Below are 20,300 nucleotides of genomic sequence, written 5' to 3'. Positions count from 1 at the left end.
GCCCCACGGTGGTTGGAGAAATCCCTACTCTTCATCTTCTAGGGCTTAACTATGTGGAATCTGGAATTCCCTGAGAATAAGGAGGCCATGGGCTTCCACTGCCTTCTCCTCACTGTGATCCTGCACCTGGGCTGGGACTTCCCTGAAGCTCCCCTCCCTGTGGGCTGAGGTTAGAAACCCTGAAAACCATAGGCCCAGAGGCCGCATTAGAGTGTGTGGTGAGCTGGGAATATGGCTGTACCCCGAGAGGGATCTACAGAGGATCCCTCCAGCTGAGGGCCCTGTGAGACAGGGCCACTCATGTGGGTGACCCCAACATCAAGACAGACCCTAACGTGATACCTGAGCGAGTGGAACAAGTCAACCAGGGGTGGGTTCGCTGTAAAATCCCACTTCGTACATCTTTAGGGGCAAGGGATGCTCTCTAAGGCAGAGTATAACATATAATATAAATAAAGGTATAAGTACTGCCATTTTCTCTGAATGGAATGCTTAAGTACCAGGTTTTTAAGTACAGTTGAGTCTTTCTTGTCATTCAGCTCTCAGCTGAATGTTTACCTCATCAGAAAGGCCTTCCCTAATAACCTTATGTAAAGTGTCCCCTAGTCACTGTAGGTCACAACACCCTGTCCTGTTTCTTGTTTGTGGCACTTGCCACTCTGTAGGATGTCCAGGAGAGTGGGACATTGTCTGATCTGTCACTGCTCTATATGAAGTACTTAGAACAGTGCCTGGCATATAGTCTAGCAAATGAATATTGTGTGTGTGTAAAAAGAGAGAAAAGGGAGTAGGAAAGAAGAAGGAGGGGAGGAAGGGAGGGAGGGAGGGAGGAAAAGGGTAAAGGAAGGAAGCTGTCTTAGCTCAGGTCTCCGATATGTCCCCTACAGCATTCATGTATGTCTGAGCATGTCTGCCAGACTGTTAGACCCACCAGGAATGTGTTTTTATGAAAAACTAAGGCATCACTGGAAAAAAAAAACAAAACTCATCCTGAAGTAAAAAGCTGTAAGAGAAGTAAACCCAGTAACAAAGGTTAGATCGTGGGAGAGGGGCAATCTGAAGTTTAGCATCTCACCTGTCAGGTTCCAATCCCCATGTACTCATTATGGGGAATTGGATGTGGCTATCAGCAAAATTTGAAATACGTATTTCACTATAAATTCTATAAAGCATTGAGCACAAACAGCTCTTCTTTTATGCTGTGTGTAAAATAGAATGTGGAAGGGAGATGGAGAAGAGAGGCTTTCTGGTGCAGGGAGCAGAGTCACCTTGGCAGTGCCTCCCTGGACCTTGTGGACTGTAACGTAGCATCCATGGCGCTGGGACCTGGCAAGAGACAGCATCACCTCACAGAGGCAACGGTACACAGGTGGCAGTACCTGGCTTCACAAGCAGTAGAGGCCTCAGCAGGAAATAGCACCAAAAGGAGCTAGAGCTGGAAATGAGGAACATGCAGAAGCTGGGCAGACTTAAGAGCTCACTCCCTGGGAACTCTTCGAAGTAACTGCAGGAAGTTTCAGGGGGACAGTTATGGGATGCACATGTATGCTTCCTAGGAAGCAAGAACCTGCCAAGCTGTGCCTTAATAATTTTGACCCGTTTTACCCACTGGCCTGATATGACCTGAGAAAGTATAGGGGTTTGAGATCTTGAAAGTGAGAGAGGTATACTCAAAAAAATTAATAGAACCTAGTGATGTTGAAAAAGACAAGAGAGTAACTATTTTAAATATCAGTGTGGGTTTTTTAAAGATAAGAAACGCCTCTGTATTAGAGAGTTTCATCCAGAGATTCTGAAATGCAGCATCACATCTGCTTCACGATTGCTTCACAGACATACCACTTCTGTAGATCCCATTGTAAGAGGTATGATTAATGAGATTCCTTACCCTGTGACTAACGAGTGCAAGAGTCTGAAAGCCCTCCTCCCTTGCTTTAGGTTGGGTTAATTCTAAGGCATAAAGTATACTTCAGAGCTCCCCTGTGGAATCACGTTGAAGTGGCCCTCAGTGGGATACCGCCTGAAATCACGCCCTTACCTGGCTTCTTACCAATTCCTTTAAATGCACTTTCATAATAAGTCACTATATACAAACCTATGACCCTACCCCTTCTGACTCTCTAACCTCCAGTCCTGGACCTTAGCTGCCTACCTAATGCATGCACACATTCATTCATTCATTTATTCATTCATTACCAAATACTAGCTCAGAACCTACTCTGGGCAAAGCACTATTTCTCATTTATAGAGTATAGTAAATATTCTGCCCTTTCTCCACCTTCTGTGCCCTAATTTCAGCTTCTTAAAAGGATTCCTGTCATATTGTATTAGAACTTACCCTAATGATAATTACCTCTTTAAAGATCTCCAATTACAGGCACATTCTGAGGGAATGGGGCTTAGGACTTCAACATATTAAGTTTTGAGGGGTACACAGTTCACCTCATAACATCCATTATTTGTAATTCGAGTAGTGCCTATTCTATCAAATCACCACTCTCCTTATTTTACATATTGTTTTTTCTAAAGAACGTCTAGTTATATCTGTTAGTTATACCCATTCACTTCCTTTTTGGGAAAGTGGATAGACCCATAGGTCTTAGATTGAACCCAAGCTGAGTTTAAAGCTGGTGGTGAATGAAAAACACTAACCATGAAATGTCTCAACGAACCTATAAATGCTAGCTCAGTGGCATGAGGTACCAGTAAAGGATGCAGCAGAACTGGAACTATAGCGACTTTCAATTCTTTCAGTCAAGTCATTACCAATTGACTTACTCTTTGATTTGTTTCAGTGCATCTGTTGGCAATATACATCATTTGTATCATCGATTTGTTTTGTTCTTATACACTATAGTTTCTGGAAACCGAAGAACAAAGTATTACACTATTTTACAGAAAACGAGAACCCCCTTGAGACTTGATCATTTACGACAACTGAGGACTAGAGCAAAGAGCGTGGCTTTTTAAAGGTTTCTGCCTCAGCTTGGGAGGTGTAGGAAGCTGCTAGGCTGACTTGGCTTGCCTGCAGGACTGCTGGAAGCTGATGTAATGTTGATACTTTTCTTTGAGTAATTCCCCTTACAACACAATTTACTCTGTCCTATAAGGAGTTTGTTGTGACACTTTGATTCTTTAAACAGAAAAGCTATTTAAACAAAGCAATTTCTCCTCCATGGTGATTTAACTGTCCAACTATAGGGAGGGGGAAAAAAAAAACTTTCACAAAACTAGGCAACCTAAGCTCAAAATCCTTTCACCACTTCATGCAATTCTCCATTCCCTTCACTTACAATTAAATTATTTGCATCACAAAAATAAACTCAAAATGGATTAAAGGCCAGACACTACAAAACTCTTAGAGAAAAACAAAGGCAGAACACTGTATGACATAAATCACAGCAAGATCCTTTTTGACCCACGTCCTACAGAAATGGAAATAAAAACAAAAATAAACAAATGGGACCTAATGAAACTTCAAAGCTTTTGCACAGCAAAGGAAACCATAAACAAGACCAAAAGACAACCCTCAGAATGGGAGAAAATATTTGCAAGTGAAGCAACTGACAAAGGGTTAATCTCCAAAATTTACAAGCAGCCCATGCAGCTCAATATCAAAAAAACAAACAACCCAATCCAAAAATGGGCAGAAGACCTAAGTAGACATTTCTCCAAAGAATATATACAGATTGCCAGCTAACACAGGAAAGGATGCTCAACATCACTAATCATTAGAGAAATACAAATCAAAACCACAATGAGGTATCACCTCACATCAGTCAGAATGGCCATCATCAAAAAATCTACAAACAATAAATGCTGGAGAGGGTGTGGAGAAAAGAGAACCCTCTGGCACTATTGGTGGGAATGTAAATTGATACAGCCACTATGGAGAACAGTATGGAGGTTCCTTAAAAAACTAAAAATAGAACTACCATACGACCCAGCAATCCCACTACTGGGCATATACCCTGAGCAAACCATAATTCAAAAAGAGTCATGTACCACAATGTTCATTGCAGCTCTGTTTACAATAGCCAGGACATGGAAGCAACTGAAGTGTCCATCGACAGATGAATGGATAAAGAGGGTGTGGCACATATATACAATGGAATATTACCTAGTCATAAAAGGAAACAAAATTGAGTTATTTGTAGTGAGGTGGATGGACCTAGAGTCTGTCATACAGAGTGAAGGAAGTCAGAAAGAGAAAAACAAATACCAAATGCTAACACACATATATGGAATCTAAAAATATATATATATATATATATATATATATATATATATATATATATATATATGGTTCTGAAGAACCTAGGGGCAGGACAGGAATAAAGACGCAGACATAGAGAATGGGCTTGAGGACATGGGGAGGGGGAAGGGTAAGCTGGGACGAAGTGAGAGAGTGGCATGGACATATATACACTACCAAATGTAAAATAGATAGCTAGTGGGAAGCAGCCGCATAGCACAGGGAGATCAGCTCGGTGCTTTGTGACCACCTAGAGGGCTGGGATAGGGAGGGTGGGAGGGAGACGCAAGAGGGAGGAGATGCGGGGATATATGTATACGTATAGCTGATTCACTTTGTTATAAAGCAGAAACTAATGCAACATTGTAAAGCAATTATACTCCAATAAAGATGTTAAAAAAAACAAAAGTCCCTTCCTGGCCAAAAAAAAATTATTTGTGTCACCCTCAACGAGACTTTCTTCGATGCTGAATTAATAAAATTGTTAGCTCGTCTTCTTCAACTTGACTCTACAAACTGGCCAATACTTTTGGAATGGTTTCACTATGCCAAACTAAGTTCTGTTTTTCTACCTCCCAGTTCTCTATTTATATGCATAATCATTAAGTAAGTAGGTATAACTATCTTATTTACGTTAGGTCAGGAGTGATGTTTATAAAATGAATATATTTATCTTTAAATATAAGGAAATAAATGAAAAAGAAATAAAGCCAAAGCTTAGTAGTCAGTTGATACCTCCCCCCAGACCCCACAGCCCAGAGAATTCAAGGTCCTCTGGTCTCTGATGGGCTCGCTGCCTCTCCAGGTTGTTATCAGATTTCATTAAAGTGAAAACTAGAGTAATGCCTATCTGAGATTGATTTTTTGTTGTTGGTAGACTGTGCCAATCCTTTCGTAATTCAGATTTGGAGCAATAGAACCACACAATGAATGTGGCTTGGACCTGTCTCCAACATTCCAGGGGCTTCTTTCATATCTTCACACTACTAACGGGCTACATTTCTCCACAGACCTTAATTCTACACAACCTCAGAAGAGAGTTTTTCTTTCCTTTTTTTAATTCCAAAATGAAAATCACTATCCTTTAACACCAACAAGTATGCTTCGATGGCTAGTTCTCTGCCTCTACCATCATTAAAAGTTTACTTCTGTGAAAACCTTAGATGTCCACTTTGGACTAACAATTTTTGAGTTAGTGTTTTAAAGGATTTTCTTTAGGTCACTGATAATTACTGAGGTAAAACAGTATTATCCCTTAGTACCTGGGGCGGGGGGTTTGGTTTGGTTTTCGGGTCCAATGTGGTAAGCCACAGTGAATGTATTATAAATAGAAGACTTCCATGAAAGAAAACTACCCCCTGCTGTGAGCAAACCAAGAGAGAAGTTAACCATTACAAAGTAACAATTTTGCAGGAAATTATGTCACTAATACAGAAGTTATTGGTTAACTGCAGTCCAGTTTCTGGATTAATGGAGGGAGCTGCTTTAGGGAACTATGATGTACTGATGTTATTTAAAGTTTGGGAATTCTAATTAAAAAAATGTTTATCAGTCAATAAGACCACGACCAGCATAGGAGATAGTATTATTAAGGCTAGACAGTCTAATGTTTGCTCCTCACATATATCGATTTCTGACTTAATTATAAACTACAGAAGTTTCAGTGATTGCACAATATAACATTTTTTCAACCCTCTGTTTTATGACCTATTTGATCACTTCCCAATGACATGTTCAGATAGTGCAGCAAAACCATACTGAGTGCAGATTTGAAAAGCGCTTCTTAAAACATCTACGTGAGTGGATGACAAGGTTTAAATACCATATAAGTTAAAATGCAGTAAAACCTTTCCTGATAAGAACCCAGGGAATTCCCTGGCGATCCAGTGGTTAGGAGTCTGCGCTCTCATTGCTAAGGGCCCGGGTTCAATCCTTGGTCGGGGAACTAAGATCCAACAAGCCATGCGGGGCAGCCAAAAAAGAAAAGAACCCAGCACACCCTGAGCCCTGCCTGACTGACTTTTTCCCATGATTAACTCAAATTTAATCTGAAAGAGACAAATGACAAAACAATATCAGAAACTTCCTTAAGCCAAAAGCAAGAAGAGAGGAAAAAAAGAAACAAATAACTACATTACATTTATTTTTACATTACATAAAAGATGCACATTTTTTCCCACCACCTTTACATCTCTGAAATCGGAGAAAGCCCGTGCACAGCAACGAAGACCCAACACAGCCAAAAATAAATAAATTATAAAAAACAAAGTAAATAAAAAATAAAATAAATGCTAATGTAGTACAATGAACATATAACAGGGCTCAAGGTCTGCTGGAGGTCGGGTCTTCTGCCATCTTGGATTTGGCAGGTTGTTCTAATCAATTCTGGTGGCCTCTTGTTTTTCTCTTCTGGTGGTTTCCCATAAGACAAAGATAACACTTGCCCACAGCTTACCTTCCCTCAGGGAAGGGAGAGGGTTAGAGCCCGAGGCTAACAGCCATGGTAACAATCCCAAGTGTCTTAGATTGGAAGAAGTAGTGTCATTCCAGTCGGTAGGGTCACTACTCATAAATCTCTCCAACAGCTTTACGTGTACAGCTGGAATGCCCCACCCCAGGATCTTCCCTGACAAGTCTCTGCCCTAGTTGCCACCATCATTTCTCCACCACCAAAATCAGAGTTTCCCAGGAAAGGAGGAAGCAAAGCTGGCAGCCGCTTTTTCAGGATCCAGCCATCATCTTTTACTCTCATCAGTCAACTTTGATTATAAGATATTATGGAACTCAAAAGTAAGTCTACCTGGTATAAAACCTAGTGCTAGGGTATTAATCAGTAAGAAATTACATTTAGAATCATGACCCAGATTACCAAAGATTCATTTACTGTTGCAGAAAATAATAATATAGCTTAGAGGGCTTTCCTGGTGACGCAGTGGTTAAGAATCCTCGTGCCAATGCAGGGGACACAGGTTCGAGCCTTGGTCCCAGAAGATTCCACATGCCACGGAGCAACTAAGCCCGTGCACCACAACTACTGAGCCTGTGCTCTAGAGCCCGTGAGCCACAACTACTGAGCTGGCGTGCTGCAACTACTGAAGCCCACGCACCTAGAGCCCGTGTTCCACAACAAGAGAAGCCACTGCACTAAGAAGCGCGCGTACCGCAACGAAGAGTAGCCCCTGCTCGCCACAACTAGAGAAAGCTCGCACGCAGCAACAAGGAACCAACGCAGCCATAAATAAAATAAATAAATGTATAAAAATTAATAATAATATAGCTTAGAAACATTCCCAATAAGAAGGGTTGAAACAAATATGAGGTTTAGCTAACTCACCATCAGCTAAATCTTCACTTTCTGGTAAACTAAAATTATGCCATTCTGTATTATAATCAGGATCCTATGAGAACTTCCCTTAGGCATTAGGGTTATATTAAAAATGTATGGATAAAAAAAAAAAAACATGTATCGACGTACCTCTATCAGTTTCAAAACTTCACTTCCAGGTCTGGTAAACTGGGGAAGGTCCAGAACATTTCCAACCTTCCTGAAAAAGTGAACTTAAATTCTTCTAACATCTTCCTAGATGATCATATCCGAACACGGCTTCCCTTCGTGTTGGCAGAGGGTGTAAAAAGTACAGTGGCATATCCATATGATAAGCTCGGTTTTTAAAAGAGTAAAATGGTAAAATTTAATAAATTACATACCATGTCATACAAGGTTTTATTCTATTTATTTAACTCTATCTCTCCCACTCTAAACTTCTTGAAAGTAATTTTTCACCAAATTTGCCATATCATTCTTGGCTGTTGCCTGGAGCCAATTCAAGCACATTACAGTATGAAGTACATGTACATTTATTTTTTAAAGCATACAGATGTACTTCTATTAAGGTCTATTATCTTCACACACCAAAATCTTCATACACACATTTTGACAGCTGCTAAATTTTTATAAAAATTTTTAAGGGCTTCCCTGGTGGCGCAGTGGTTGAGAGTCCGCCTGCCGTTGCAGGGGACACGGGTTCGTGCCCCAGTCCGGGAAGATCCCACATGCCGCGGAGCGGCTGGGCCCGTGAGCCGTGGACGCTGAGCCTGCACGTCCGGAGCCTGTGGTCCGCAACGGGAGAGGCCACAACGGTGAGAGGCCCGCGTACCGAAAAAAAAAAAAAAATTTCTAAAATGCTGCTTTATATTAAACACCTTCTCGATACACCTATATTTGGTACATAAAGGTGGAGACTGCACCAGTTATCAGATGTCACCATATACCCTGTGTTTTCTCCAAAGGAGAGGATATTAGTTCTAATACTTTTATTCTGACAAATTCTTTAAACCATCTATATGGTGCAGCAATCATTCATCTACAGGTATGTATGGTCAGGCCACTCAAGATGGCTGCTTTCTTGCTCTCTGTACCCTCCCTGCCTGACCAGGGCCTGCTTCACCTACACCCTACTCACAAGACTGACCTTCCTACATACTTGCCCCAGCTGTTGAGAGCTTATCAAAGGGGCGGTGAGGGGCGTTCCCCTCTGCTGGTTTCCCTGGTAACTAATGAGCCCACCTGACATCAGTTCCCCTATAACTGGTAACCTCCCCCCCCCCCACCGCCCTCCCCAGGAGTAAGACTACCTCCAACTCCCACCCGCCTGGTGTTGCTCCAGGACCTGGCTTCAGAAGTGTAAGTTCCCCCATCCACTAAGCCATTGATGTTTCTGATTGCTCACTCCAGGCTCTTTCTTCTATCCTGAAGCTGGGCAAGCACAGCCCTCCTAGGCCTATGGAGCACAGCCCAACAAGGTGCTATCTTACACTACTGGTTTCAAAAAATGTAACAAAAAAATAAATGTAGTGGCAAGTGTTTCAATTATAAAAATGGAGATGTGGTTAGATTCACGATGGGTAAACTAGTTGTGATGGTTGATTTTACGTGTCAACTTGACTGGGCGTCTGCGAAGGTGCTTCCAGATGAAATTAGCATTTGAATCAATGAATTCAGTAAATTGTTCTCCCCAGTGTGGGTGGGTGTCATCCAATCCACTGAGGGCCTGATTAGAAAAAAGGGCAGAGGAATTCTCCACCTTTTTTATTTTTCCTGCCTTCTGTTTGAGCGGGAATGCCTCATCTTCTCCTGCCCTCAGAATGGTATTCACACCATCAGCTCCCTTGGTTCTCAGGCCTCAGACTCAGACTGAACTACTCACCCACTTTGCTGGGCCTGCAGCTTGCAGATGGCAGATCAAGAGACTTCTCAGCCTTCATCATTGTGTGGGCCAGTTCCTCGTAATAAATCTCCTTCTATCCTCTTGGCTCGAGTTCCCTGGAAAATCCTGACTAGTATACTAGCAGTGTTTCTGATTTCTGTATTAGGAATTCCCTGCATCATTGAACTCTGTGGGACAAGCAGGTATTAAAATAGTTAATAAATAAATAAGCCAGCATAGGAATAGTGCTCCCTCTTGTGGCCAAATTCCTTGAAAATTTTCCGACAAGGGAAACCTATCTCTTGCAGACACCAGGTGTTGCCATGGACCCAGACCCCAGAGAAACCCACTTACCATTGTAGGTGCTGTATGTAAACAGGAACATGATTTTAAAAGCTGGGATTTGGGTTTGGGATAACGCACACAAATAAATAAGCACACACATTTAAGCCATAAAAACAGGAAAAATCATATTTTACTGGAGTCTGGTACCATTAGATTTTCACTTTTTATTGTCTACCACGTGTGAAGAATATGTCTAGAAACATCGAAAGGGATATATCTTCTAAAGGCAAAAATGGTCTTGGGGTTTTGTGGATTCTTCTCCTTGTTATAAAATACAGTAGTTCTCAATCAGGAGTGATTTTGCTCCCCAGGAGAGAGTGGTGATGTCTGGAGACATTGTCACAACTCAGGGAAGGGGTGCTACTGGGACCTAGGGGGCAGAGGACGGGGATGCTGCTAAACACCCTACAACATACAGGACAGCCCTCACCCCCAAATTATCTGGTTCAAAATGTCAATAGAGCTGAGGTTAAAAAAAAAACCCTGGTATAAGAATTCTTTCATCCTTTTCATTCATTTGTAATATATAAACCTTCAACTTAACAAGTAGTAGTTATTCATCTCTTGTGTATTTTTCGACTTAACCACAATACTTCCATCACACCTTAAATGCAAAATAAACATTCAATGTTAAAATTTCAAAAAAAAAAAGTAGTAGTTATTAACTGCAAAGCCACATACATTCTGTTAGAATGCCAGCAATAAAGCTAAAAATTCAGGAAGGATGATTCTTTTGAACTCAGCCTCATGTCTGACTACATCCTTCTGGATTATATATTTCGCTTTATAATGTAATATATTTACAACGTTTAACAAAAATTGTTCTTCAAAATAGAAAATATATTTGGATGTTTTGGTTGCTAGCTACTGTGAGATATAAATTCAGTTATTCTTCTCTCTTAGTGAAATACTAGGAGAGTGAAGCTTTTAAATTAACTCCAGGTGGATCTGAAATGTTTTCATTAGGAAAGCATGCCTGCTAGCGACAGGTGCGTTGAGAGCGGGAGAAAAGAGAAAAGATTGATGCGACATAGTCATCCCTCTGGCAACCAAGGAAAAGCAATTCTTTTAGGACCTGGAGCCCCAGCCTGGGATCTCTGAATCCTTAGGCTCTGTGAAAATAAGAGGAGTCTGAAAGCTATTTTCAACATTTTAAAAATGCTCTAATAACAACTGAACACTTATCTACAAGAAAATTTCTTAGACTAACTAAAATAAAAATCTCGGTGTGTAGACACTTACTACATACAAGTTCATTTCATCTGATGAAATAATGTAGGAATTTATAGATCCTGTGGGACAAAATAATACGAGGAGTCTTTTGTGATTAAATAAAAAGTTAGAAACTACTGCCCTAAGGAAACCTAGCAGTTGAGATAAGTGTGGAAAAGTATAATCATGATACTACAATATTGCGCCAACTTTTTTCCTCTAGTTTACTACTTGCAGTGCTTAAGCACAGTGCTTGGTATATAATGATAAACTCAAATATTCTGGCTTAACCTAGGACTTTAAAAAGGAGTAGAACCTCAACTTCAGAATGGTGGTGACGACAGTAAGAAAGCCACAAGGGAAACAATAGAGGGACGATGGGCCAGACTCCTAAACCCATCACAGAGAACCCTCCTCTCACATCAACCCTGGGGATCTGCATTTGTTTTTATCAAGGAGACCCATGGGTTGTTTCCTTATGGATCTTAGTGAAATTTAGAGCTATAGTACCTTCTAGGCCCTCACCGTAACTACTCTGCCACCATAGTGAAAAGCAGTGTTCTTTCAGGGTAACTCCACTATTTTATTTGGGGGTCACCGCTGTTTAGGCCAGTACATGCTAACAACAGACAAAGTACCCACACTCCTCAGTCTCCTTTGCTGGCTCTTCCTCTATCACTCCGGTTTTGGTTGGTGTGCCTTGGAGACTGTGATCTGGACCCTTTTCTCCCCTCCTTATTATACACCCCCTGCCCCCCAGGCACTCTCCTGCACGTCTATAGCCTCACTGATTATCTATACGCCAAATCCCCCACATTTATCCATCTAGCCTAGAGAAACCCATATTCTTAGCTCCAGACCAATGATCTGCTTATTATTCAGTTGGATTATTTACTAGGCAGTCTCAAACACAGCAGGTCCAATGTAGCATTCCCAGTCTTTCCTCTGAACTATCTCTTCCTCCAGGTTTTCCTAACTCAGTCAACAGTACCATAATTCAGTATTTTACTTCTCCCAGAGTCATGGATTTCATCTTTACCTTCTGTCATTGAATGAATTGGGTCCCCATATTCATATTTTGAAGCCCTAACCCCCAGGACCTCAGAATATGACTATATTTGGAGATAAGGCCTTTAAAGAGGTAATTGAGTTAAAAATGAGGCCATTAGGGTGGGCCCTACTCCAATCTAACAGATGTCCTTATTAGAAGAGGAAATTAGTACTTACAGAGAAACACCAGGGATGTGCGTGTGCAGAAAAAAGACCATGTGAGGACACAGCAAGTAGGCAGCCATCTGCAAGCCAAAGAAAGAGGCCTCAGGAGAAACCAAACCTGCCAACAGCTTGATCTTGGGCTCCCAGCCTCCAAAAGAGGATTGCCAGGGAACAGCCATCACATGAGCAGCCATCACAGGGCTCTTCAACCTCTCACCTCTCACAATATAAAAGGATTGAAAGACTGAAGACTTAGGGGCAGATATTATATGGAAGATTTGGAAAAAAAAAAAACTGTGCTTGGGAATCCCACCCAATCTACCACGACCATCAAGAGAAAGGAGTAGGGGAAGTGTTGCCCACTCACTTCAAGTCTAGTGAGAGGAACTTACGAGCCCTCCAAGAGCTGGAAGAGATCCTAGACTCACACCTGGGCAAGGGAGACCAGCTCTGCAGGGAAGTAACTGCACTCCTTCTAAAGGTGCATGAAATCCTAGATGCAGACCTGACAAGAGGAATATCAATCTGAAGTTGTTTTTAAAAGGATCCTGCCCCAAAGAGCAGCATGTCAGGAAGAGAGGAACCTGGTCATCTGAGGCAAGAAGGGGAAGAATCTGAAAGTGATCAGGACGGTCACTGCCCACATCAAAGCAATGGCAATCAGTTGGCCCTGGGTTGGGGGGTGGGATGGGAGAGGGAGGGAGGTGGTCCTCTGGAGACCACGTGAATATGCCCACGATGAAATCAGCTTAAAATCTGCCCTGCCTAGAGAGAACACGGGGCCATCTTTCAATAAACACATTTGGTTCACTTTTTTTTTAGTTCTTTTTTTATTTATGTATTTTTAAACTTATTTATTTTTTTAAATTTACTTTTGGCTGCATTGGGTCTTCGTTGCCGTGCGCGGGCTTTCTCTAGTTGGCGGCGAGCAGGGGCTACTCTTGGTCGCGGTGCTTCTCATTGCAGTGGCTTCTCTTGTTGCAGAGCATGGGCTCTAGGTGCGTGGGCTTCAGTAGTTGTGGCATGTGGGCTCAGTAGTTGTGGCTCGTGGGCTCTAGAGTGCAGACTCAGTAGTTGTGGCCCATCGGCTTAGTTGCTTTGCAGTGTGTGGGAACTTCCCGGACCAGGGCTTGAACCCGTGTTCCCTGCATTGGCAGGCGGATTCTTAACCACTGCGCCACCAGGGAAGCCCTGGTTCACTGTTAACTTTGCTTCACTGCCCCAGCAGGGTCAGAAACAGCAGCCATGGAATAAGAAAGGCAATGGGAAAGTGGTAGAAGGAGCTGCCCAGAATCTCTACCCACACCCAAAATTCTTATTTGCCCCCAGGCCTAACAAGGAAAGAGGAACCGAGTCTTTCCTTTGAATGAAGATTGAAACAGCGATTAGTATACTGGGTCTGACACTGCAAATTACTGAATTGAAGTATACGGGGTGGATGTTTTATTTTATTGATGTATAGTGGATTTACAATAATTAGTTTCAGGTGCACAACGCAGTGATTCAAAATTTTTATAGATTATACTCCATTTATAGTTATTACAAAATATTTGCTCTATTCCCAGTGCTGTATCCTGGTAGCTTATTTATTTCATACATAGTTGTTTGTACCTCTTAATCCCCTACCCCTGTCTTGCCCCCCCCCACATCCCTCTCCCCACCAGTAACCACTGATTTGTTCTCTGTATCTCTGTATCTATGAGTCTGTTTCTGTTTTGTTATATTCATTCATTTTACTTTTTAGATTCCACATATAAATGATAACATATAGTATCTGTCTTTTTCTGACTTATTTCACTAAACATAATAGGGAGTGGATATTTTAAATTACTGAATTGAGACTAAAATGAACATAGGACTGAAAGACCGGAGAAGTCATGGAATGAGCTCCAGTTTTCAAGAGGCAAGAGAAAGACTAGCCCCACTCGGCAGGATTAAAGCGGCAAAAATAAAGTGGCTTCTATGATTACATCCCATGAGTGCAACATGCTCCAAGTACAAGTCTTAGTGGTTTCAGTGATCAGTTACCTAATCTGGGCTGGGTAGAGAAGGAAGAGTATCCAGGAAGGGTCTGATGGGAGAATATAATCACTGGGGGTGTAGAGCCTCCAGGAGGCTATGGTGTGCATAACTGGTATAACATTTCTGAGATGAAACAATTCTGGGTGAGAACACAATCCGGAGTGTGATCCTGGGGGATTAGGTCACCAACGTGCTTTGAAGCTCAAGAGGTAAGGAAAGAGATTAAGGAACGTTAAAGCCAAATTGTTATATAGGTGCAGAATCTTTTGGGATTCTGTCATGGCTTGAGATGAAAAGGAAGGTGATGAACAGTAGAAACTAACACAACATTGTAACACAACTACCCCAATAAAAAAATTTTTTTTAAAAAGGAAGGTGATAATGCAGATCCCATTTGCTACCACTCTCTGAAAACTGTTCCTGTCAAGATCACCAGTAAGCTCCACAGCATCACATCCACTATAGACAATTCTCATTTCTCACTTACCAAACAGTAGTATTTGACATAACTGATCACTTCCTCATTCCTGACACACTTTCTCCACTTAGCTTCAAGGATCCCACACTCTCTAATTTTACTTCTCCTTCCTGGCCATGCCTTTTCATATTCTGCTGGATCCATCTTCGATTCTTAACCATTCAATGTTAGAGGACCTAGAGCCGAATCACAGGAACTTTTCTCTTTCCTGTCTCACCTCCTAAGAGATTTTACCCAATCATATGGCTTTAAATATTTCTATATAGTCCCAAATGTATATATCTAGCTCCAAAATCTCCCCAGACTCCACACTGCTTACTTGATATCTATGCTTAGATATCGGTCTAGTAGAGCTCTCAAATTTAACATGCCCAGAACCAAACGCCAAGCCATCATCTGCTCTCCATCTAAACTTGCTCTTCTCCAAATTTCCCTAGCTCAGTAAATGGCACCATGATCGCCCAGTTGTTTAGGCCAAAAAATTTGGAGTCAGCTTCTATGCCTCTTTGTTTACATCCCATCTGCAAATCTTGTCAACTCAGCCTTCAGTTTATAGCACCAAACCCATCCAGTCTCCACCACCTCCACCTTAACCCAAACCATCATCACCGTCTCTCTGCTTCCACCCTTACCTTTCTGTAATCTCTTCCCCACACAGCCTGAACGATCCATTTAAACATAAATCAGATTTACTTCTCTGCTCAAAGTCCCCACAATAGCTCCCACCCTTCTCAGATGAAATTCTAAATCCTTGACATGAGTTTTAAGGCCATGTGTCTGGCCATGTCCCAGAGTTTTTCTAAGGCTCTGTAAGGGTCATCTTAAATGCTGGGGACTAAGTATTAAAAAAGTTATCACATGTTGTTTCCAAGAAATGTCTCTGAAGGCACGCAATGTTCTTGAAAGATGTATTTCATCCTTTTTGCCCTTAGTTACATGAAAAATCTACCAGCCATGTACTATATACCCAGGGCTCTTTTCCAAACCCCACCCCATCCCACTGCCAAGGAAGCACTGCTTGAAGTCCTCCTTTGCCCTCAACGCTCAAGTCAAATGTCCCCTGTTTTGGAAGCCTTCTCTCTGTCTACTGCCGCCTAATCCATCCTCAGTCTCAATAGCCTACAGGGGGGGAAAAGTTCTCTCGTGTTTCCTCAGCTCTGTATTCATACATAGTGATTGAATGGGAATCTGTAAAACTTGTGTCTGCCTTGCATTTCTACCTTGTAAGGGACAAGTCTATTAACTCACACTTTAAAAAGATGTATATATACTATATTTCATCAATTCTAAGCCTCACTTTTTTTTATTTTACAGACTGAAATTGGGATGACTCCTAAATGATATAATTAGAGAGCAAAGTTTATCAGCGATTTTTCTTTCTTGGTGGTATATAAAATGGCACCTTGAAATTGATACTATCTTACATTTGATTAAATACGGACTATAAATCCTACGCGTTTATGTTCCTCAGTCTTCACTAGCAAAATTTAATATATCATTCCATATGACGGTTAATTATTTTTGCTACATTAAACTTAAATATAAATTGAGTTGGGAATGGGCATAATTTCCTCACTTCCAAATTGCAGACTGCATCATACGTATGAAAACGCTCCAGAGACCGCAAAGCATTATATACATGATGGGTATTTTTTCACATTTAACGATTACTAGTTAATAGAAATAATCGACACTCTACGCGCTGACCTGACGGCTCCAAAGCCCTAAGGGTCGAATCTGGGTTAGATAGTTCGACTCACGCAGGTAAACGCGCCCCGCCCCCCCGAGCCGGTTCCCTATTCGCTTTACAGGTACAGGCTCAGGTGCAGGAGACAAACTCCGATTGGCCGAGGGACACGAGATGCCCACCCAAAGGCACCTTCCGAGCATGCGCGGTAAATTAGACGCAGGCGCGCTCCGCGCATGCCCGGTAGGCAGCGGCCGCAGCTTGGGCCCTCGCGCGGGGTCGCGAAGTGCCGGCTGCTCCGCTACCGTCAGGTATGAAGGGCTGGGGTCTTGCAGCTGCCTCCTCGTTCCAGCGCCATGGAATGCCTGCGGAGCCTGGCCCAGCTCCAGCCCCGCGCGGTGAGGTTGCCCCGGCGCACCCTGTGCTCTTTGGCCTTGGGCTTGACCCCCGGGATTCGCTCCGTTGCCGCCTGCGGCCGCGCTGCCCAACTGCTCGGAAGGAGGTGGGCCGCGCCGCTGTACGGGCCCCGCCGGCTCCCCACGGCAGGTACTCCCCTCTCCGCCCCGCAGCCCCGGGACGCCAGGCTTGCAGTGATCCCGGGGCCCCGACCCGACCGCCGGAGCCCACGTGGCTGTGGCTGCTCCGGCCTCGGCCTCCAGGTCCGCCCTTGGGCGCCCGGCTCTTGTCCCCTTGCACAGGTCCGCGTGCCGAGCTGCGTCCCACCAGCCCCGAACGCGACTGAGCACTGCGCCTTGTGCCCAGCTAGAGCCCGACCCGCCAGGCCTCTTGTCTTTCCCACCGCCCCGGCTGCAAATCTCCAGGCCTAAGTGCGCTTGTGAAAAGACTTTAAAGAGTTTCGCTCTTACCTGTCATCATAGTGCTGAAGCTAAGATTAGGCTTATCTACCTGAAATATTTTTTTAAGTATTTTCCCTGTCTTCTGTCTCTTCCTTATGGACGGACACATTTATACCTTTTCCAGTTGCTCAGGTAAGGGGTGGGGACGCACCTAGAGGTGAGGCTGAAGACTTTGAAACTTAATGGGAAGAGTTGCTTCTGAGAAAGATCTGACTTTTTTTCCAAGTACTGTGTAACTAGACAGCCAGAAGGAGTCGGGGGATGGGGGGAGCGGGGTTGAAATTTGAGGGGTTTTTTCCCCCTGAATGATAGAGCATGACGGTAATACGTTGACATTTTCACAAATGTGACAGCGTGGGTGCTAATATTGCTGAGAAACAAAAGGCATTAAAATATATGGCTTCGCAAAAAACGTCCTCAAGTAAGTTTCTCAGTTGTACTCTCAAAATGCTCCCGAAGTAACTCACTATCTCCACTTTCTTCCTCATACCCATTAGGAAACTCTTTCCAAATTGGGTTACATTTCATATTCCCTTCTTTGTTTGGTAAATGCCTGGGAACCCAGGTTCAGCCCATCTAATGTTTTAGGACAAAGCATTAGATGGTAACATTTTATCTAACTTGTGACTGATTAGCAAAAGCTGATGTGTAGCTCTTTAACCTTTATTCAGCTGACCCTCATAACATAGTTTGTATTTTGTAGAAGGGAACCAACAAACCTCAGGTGGTAACAAATTACATGTCTTTAAATGTATGTAATAGGAAGGAATAAGATCAGAAGTGAGAATATATCTACACGTTCTGTAGATAGGAATTCTGTTCATTCCTCTTATGTTTAGTATTTTGAACAGTGTCCTTTGTCAGGCATTAAATTTACTTGGTTATACTGGAGAGTTCACTTCAGTTTAAATCACATGTTTTAAATAGGTTTATTTTCAGATAAAGATTTGTCTTTATTCCAGTTCACTGTGGTCTCCATTCCAGTGCAGTAGGTTATTTCATAAGTATGTTCACTCTAAAGTATATGTGTGGAAAAGAAGTTAGTACATAGAAGTAAAATCAGTAGGTTTCATAATTTATAGGTCAAACAATCCTGATATTAGAATGCTGAAAGGTCACGTGGTTCTTGGAATGTATGTTTTCTAAACTGTACCAATGTAACTTGCATGAAGAGCCTTTCTAAACTAGGCAAAAAAGAATGGACATTTTATTTTAATCTCAGAACATTGTTATACACTTGTTCATCCTACTATAAGATATCAATAATACTTAGAAAGGAAAAGCGGTGACTGGAATCCATAGATTATTCTAATGCCTCACCTAAGCTACTCATTCATTGCCAAACGTAACATTATCACCTACAAATATTAACAAGAGTGTTTCTTATTTTCCCTCTAGGAAAAAGATTCAAAACATAGTAAAATAGGCTGAAGACCTCCACATACTGTGAGAATTGTATCTTAGCTGCATGTGAAAACCAATCATATGATCACAAGGAATTCTCTGATTCGTTTTTCAGGTGAAATTCACCGGTTTAGAACTTCTGATGTCTCTCAAGCCACTTTAGCCAGTGTAGCCCCGATGTTTACTGTGGTGAGTATGTGTGGTCCGTTTGATGATATTACTTACTTTGTTTTATAATGAATCCTTATAAGTCATTGTCTTTTGCTTAGCCAGTGACCTGAGTACCAGCTAGGTTTGCTTCACAGCACTCTTTTTTTTTTTTTTTTTCTTTTTTTCTTTTTTTTTCACAGCACTCTTGAAACTTTGCTAATGACTATAGAGCTCATCTTTTAATACTAGAACAGGTGGCTCAAATCACAATTCAGAGCTTCCTATTTGAATACTCAAGATTTCTCCAGAAATCTATTTAGAAATCCTTGAAGGCTGTTAATTACAAAACGGCTTGAACCTGTGCTATGCAATGTAATCTATGCAGAAGCATTTTGAGGGCAGCACAGTGTATTACCTGAGAGTGCATGCTTTGAAGGGTCATGATCTCTGCAGCTTTCTCTTTTGTTCAGAAAAAAAATTGAATAAAATAACACAAATGGTGTGTCTCACACACACACATATTTAGAGAGAGAAAAATAAAGTGCTTGCTCTGAGCCAGAGTTTCTAATTTCAGATCTCAACTCTGTCTCTTACTAACTGGATGGACTTGGACAAGTTATAACATCTCTGTGCCCTAGTTTTCTCATCTGTATACTGGGGGTAAAAGTACCCACCTTATAGAATTGTGAGATTTAAATTAACTCACATATGTAAAACTCTTAAAAATAATACCTCATGCATGGTAAGCATTCAGTGTATATTAGCCATTATATATCATCCTTATTATTTAGGCTTACTAACATAAGAACTTTTCTTTATCAGCTATACAGAGCAAGATAACTTTTACACGTAGTTCTGGGGGTTATCACTCTTATTCACTGTTCTGGAAGAGTTAGCCAGTTTAATTAACAGTACAAAATCAGGTGTTAAATATTGAAAGAAGGTTCTTTGCAGGTGAAATCATTGTCTACCAAGAGCACTTAAAATCAGTTGATGCTATTTGAAATAATGTGAGTTATATTACAAGGTAAACATTTTTTTTAAAAAATCAGTTTGTATGATCTCATGGTTTTTTTAAATCAAAAAAATCCCATTAAGGAAAAAATATAAATATTGAGATGCAAAAATATTCACCATACATTGTTAAGTTGAAAGTGGAGGGGAGACTGCAAAGAAGTGTGTGTAACATGAATATATTTCATAGGAAAAAGTCTGGAAGGACATTCAGTAAAATATTAGCATGGTTTTCTCTAAAATTTGTGACCAAATAGTTTTATTTATCTTTATTTTCAAATTTTCTGCAGCAGATGTATATATTTGTGAAATAAGTTTAAGGAGGAAAGCTAGTGTGTATTACACAAAACATAAAGCTTCCCTTGATGTAAATTTCCCTTGAACTCTGATGTTTTATGATACTCATATATTCCTGTTGATCTTATCTTTGCTCATGAGAAGCAAGCTGAAATAT

General features: G+C 41.6%; 1 protein-coding gene and 1 long non-coding RNA gene across 3 annotated transcripts in view; both read left to right on the top strand.

The window, feature by feature from the left end:
- The window catches only part of LOC125965682 (uncharacterized), a 667,016-nt gene that overhangs the window by 456,114 nt on the left and 190,602 nt on the right, over positions 1-20,300 (top strand). The window lies entirely within an intron of this gene.
- MRS2 (magnesium transporter MRS2) overlaps positions 16,640-20,300 on the top strand; it is a 39,654-nt gene continuing 35,993 nt past the window's right edge. Inside the window, exons 1-2 of one of the 2 annotated variants that reach the window (XM_049716368.1) lie at positions 16,640-16,967; positions 18,798-18,871. In XM_049716368.1, the coding sequence (XP_049572325.1) occupies positions 16,778-16,967; positions 18,798-18,871 (264 nt within the window). In that variant the 5' untranslated portion in view covers positions 16,640-16,777. The remainder of the gene's footprint in view (positions 16,968-18,797; positions 18,872-20,300) is intronic. The other variant, XM_049716367.1, reaches the window with a different exon arrangement.

Source organism: Orcinus orca, chromosome 10 (genome assembly GCF_937001465.1).
Source record: "Orcinus orca chromosome 10, mOrcOrc1.1, whole genome shotgun sequence".
Taxonomy (NCBI): domain Eukaryota; kingdom Metazoa; phylum Chordata; class Mammalia; order Artiodactyla; family Delphinidae; genus Orcinus; species Orcinus orca.
This window is presented reverse-complemented; position numbering and strand designations above follow the sequence as displayed.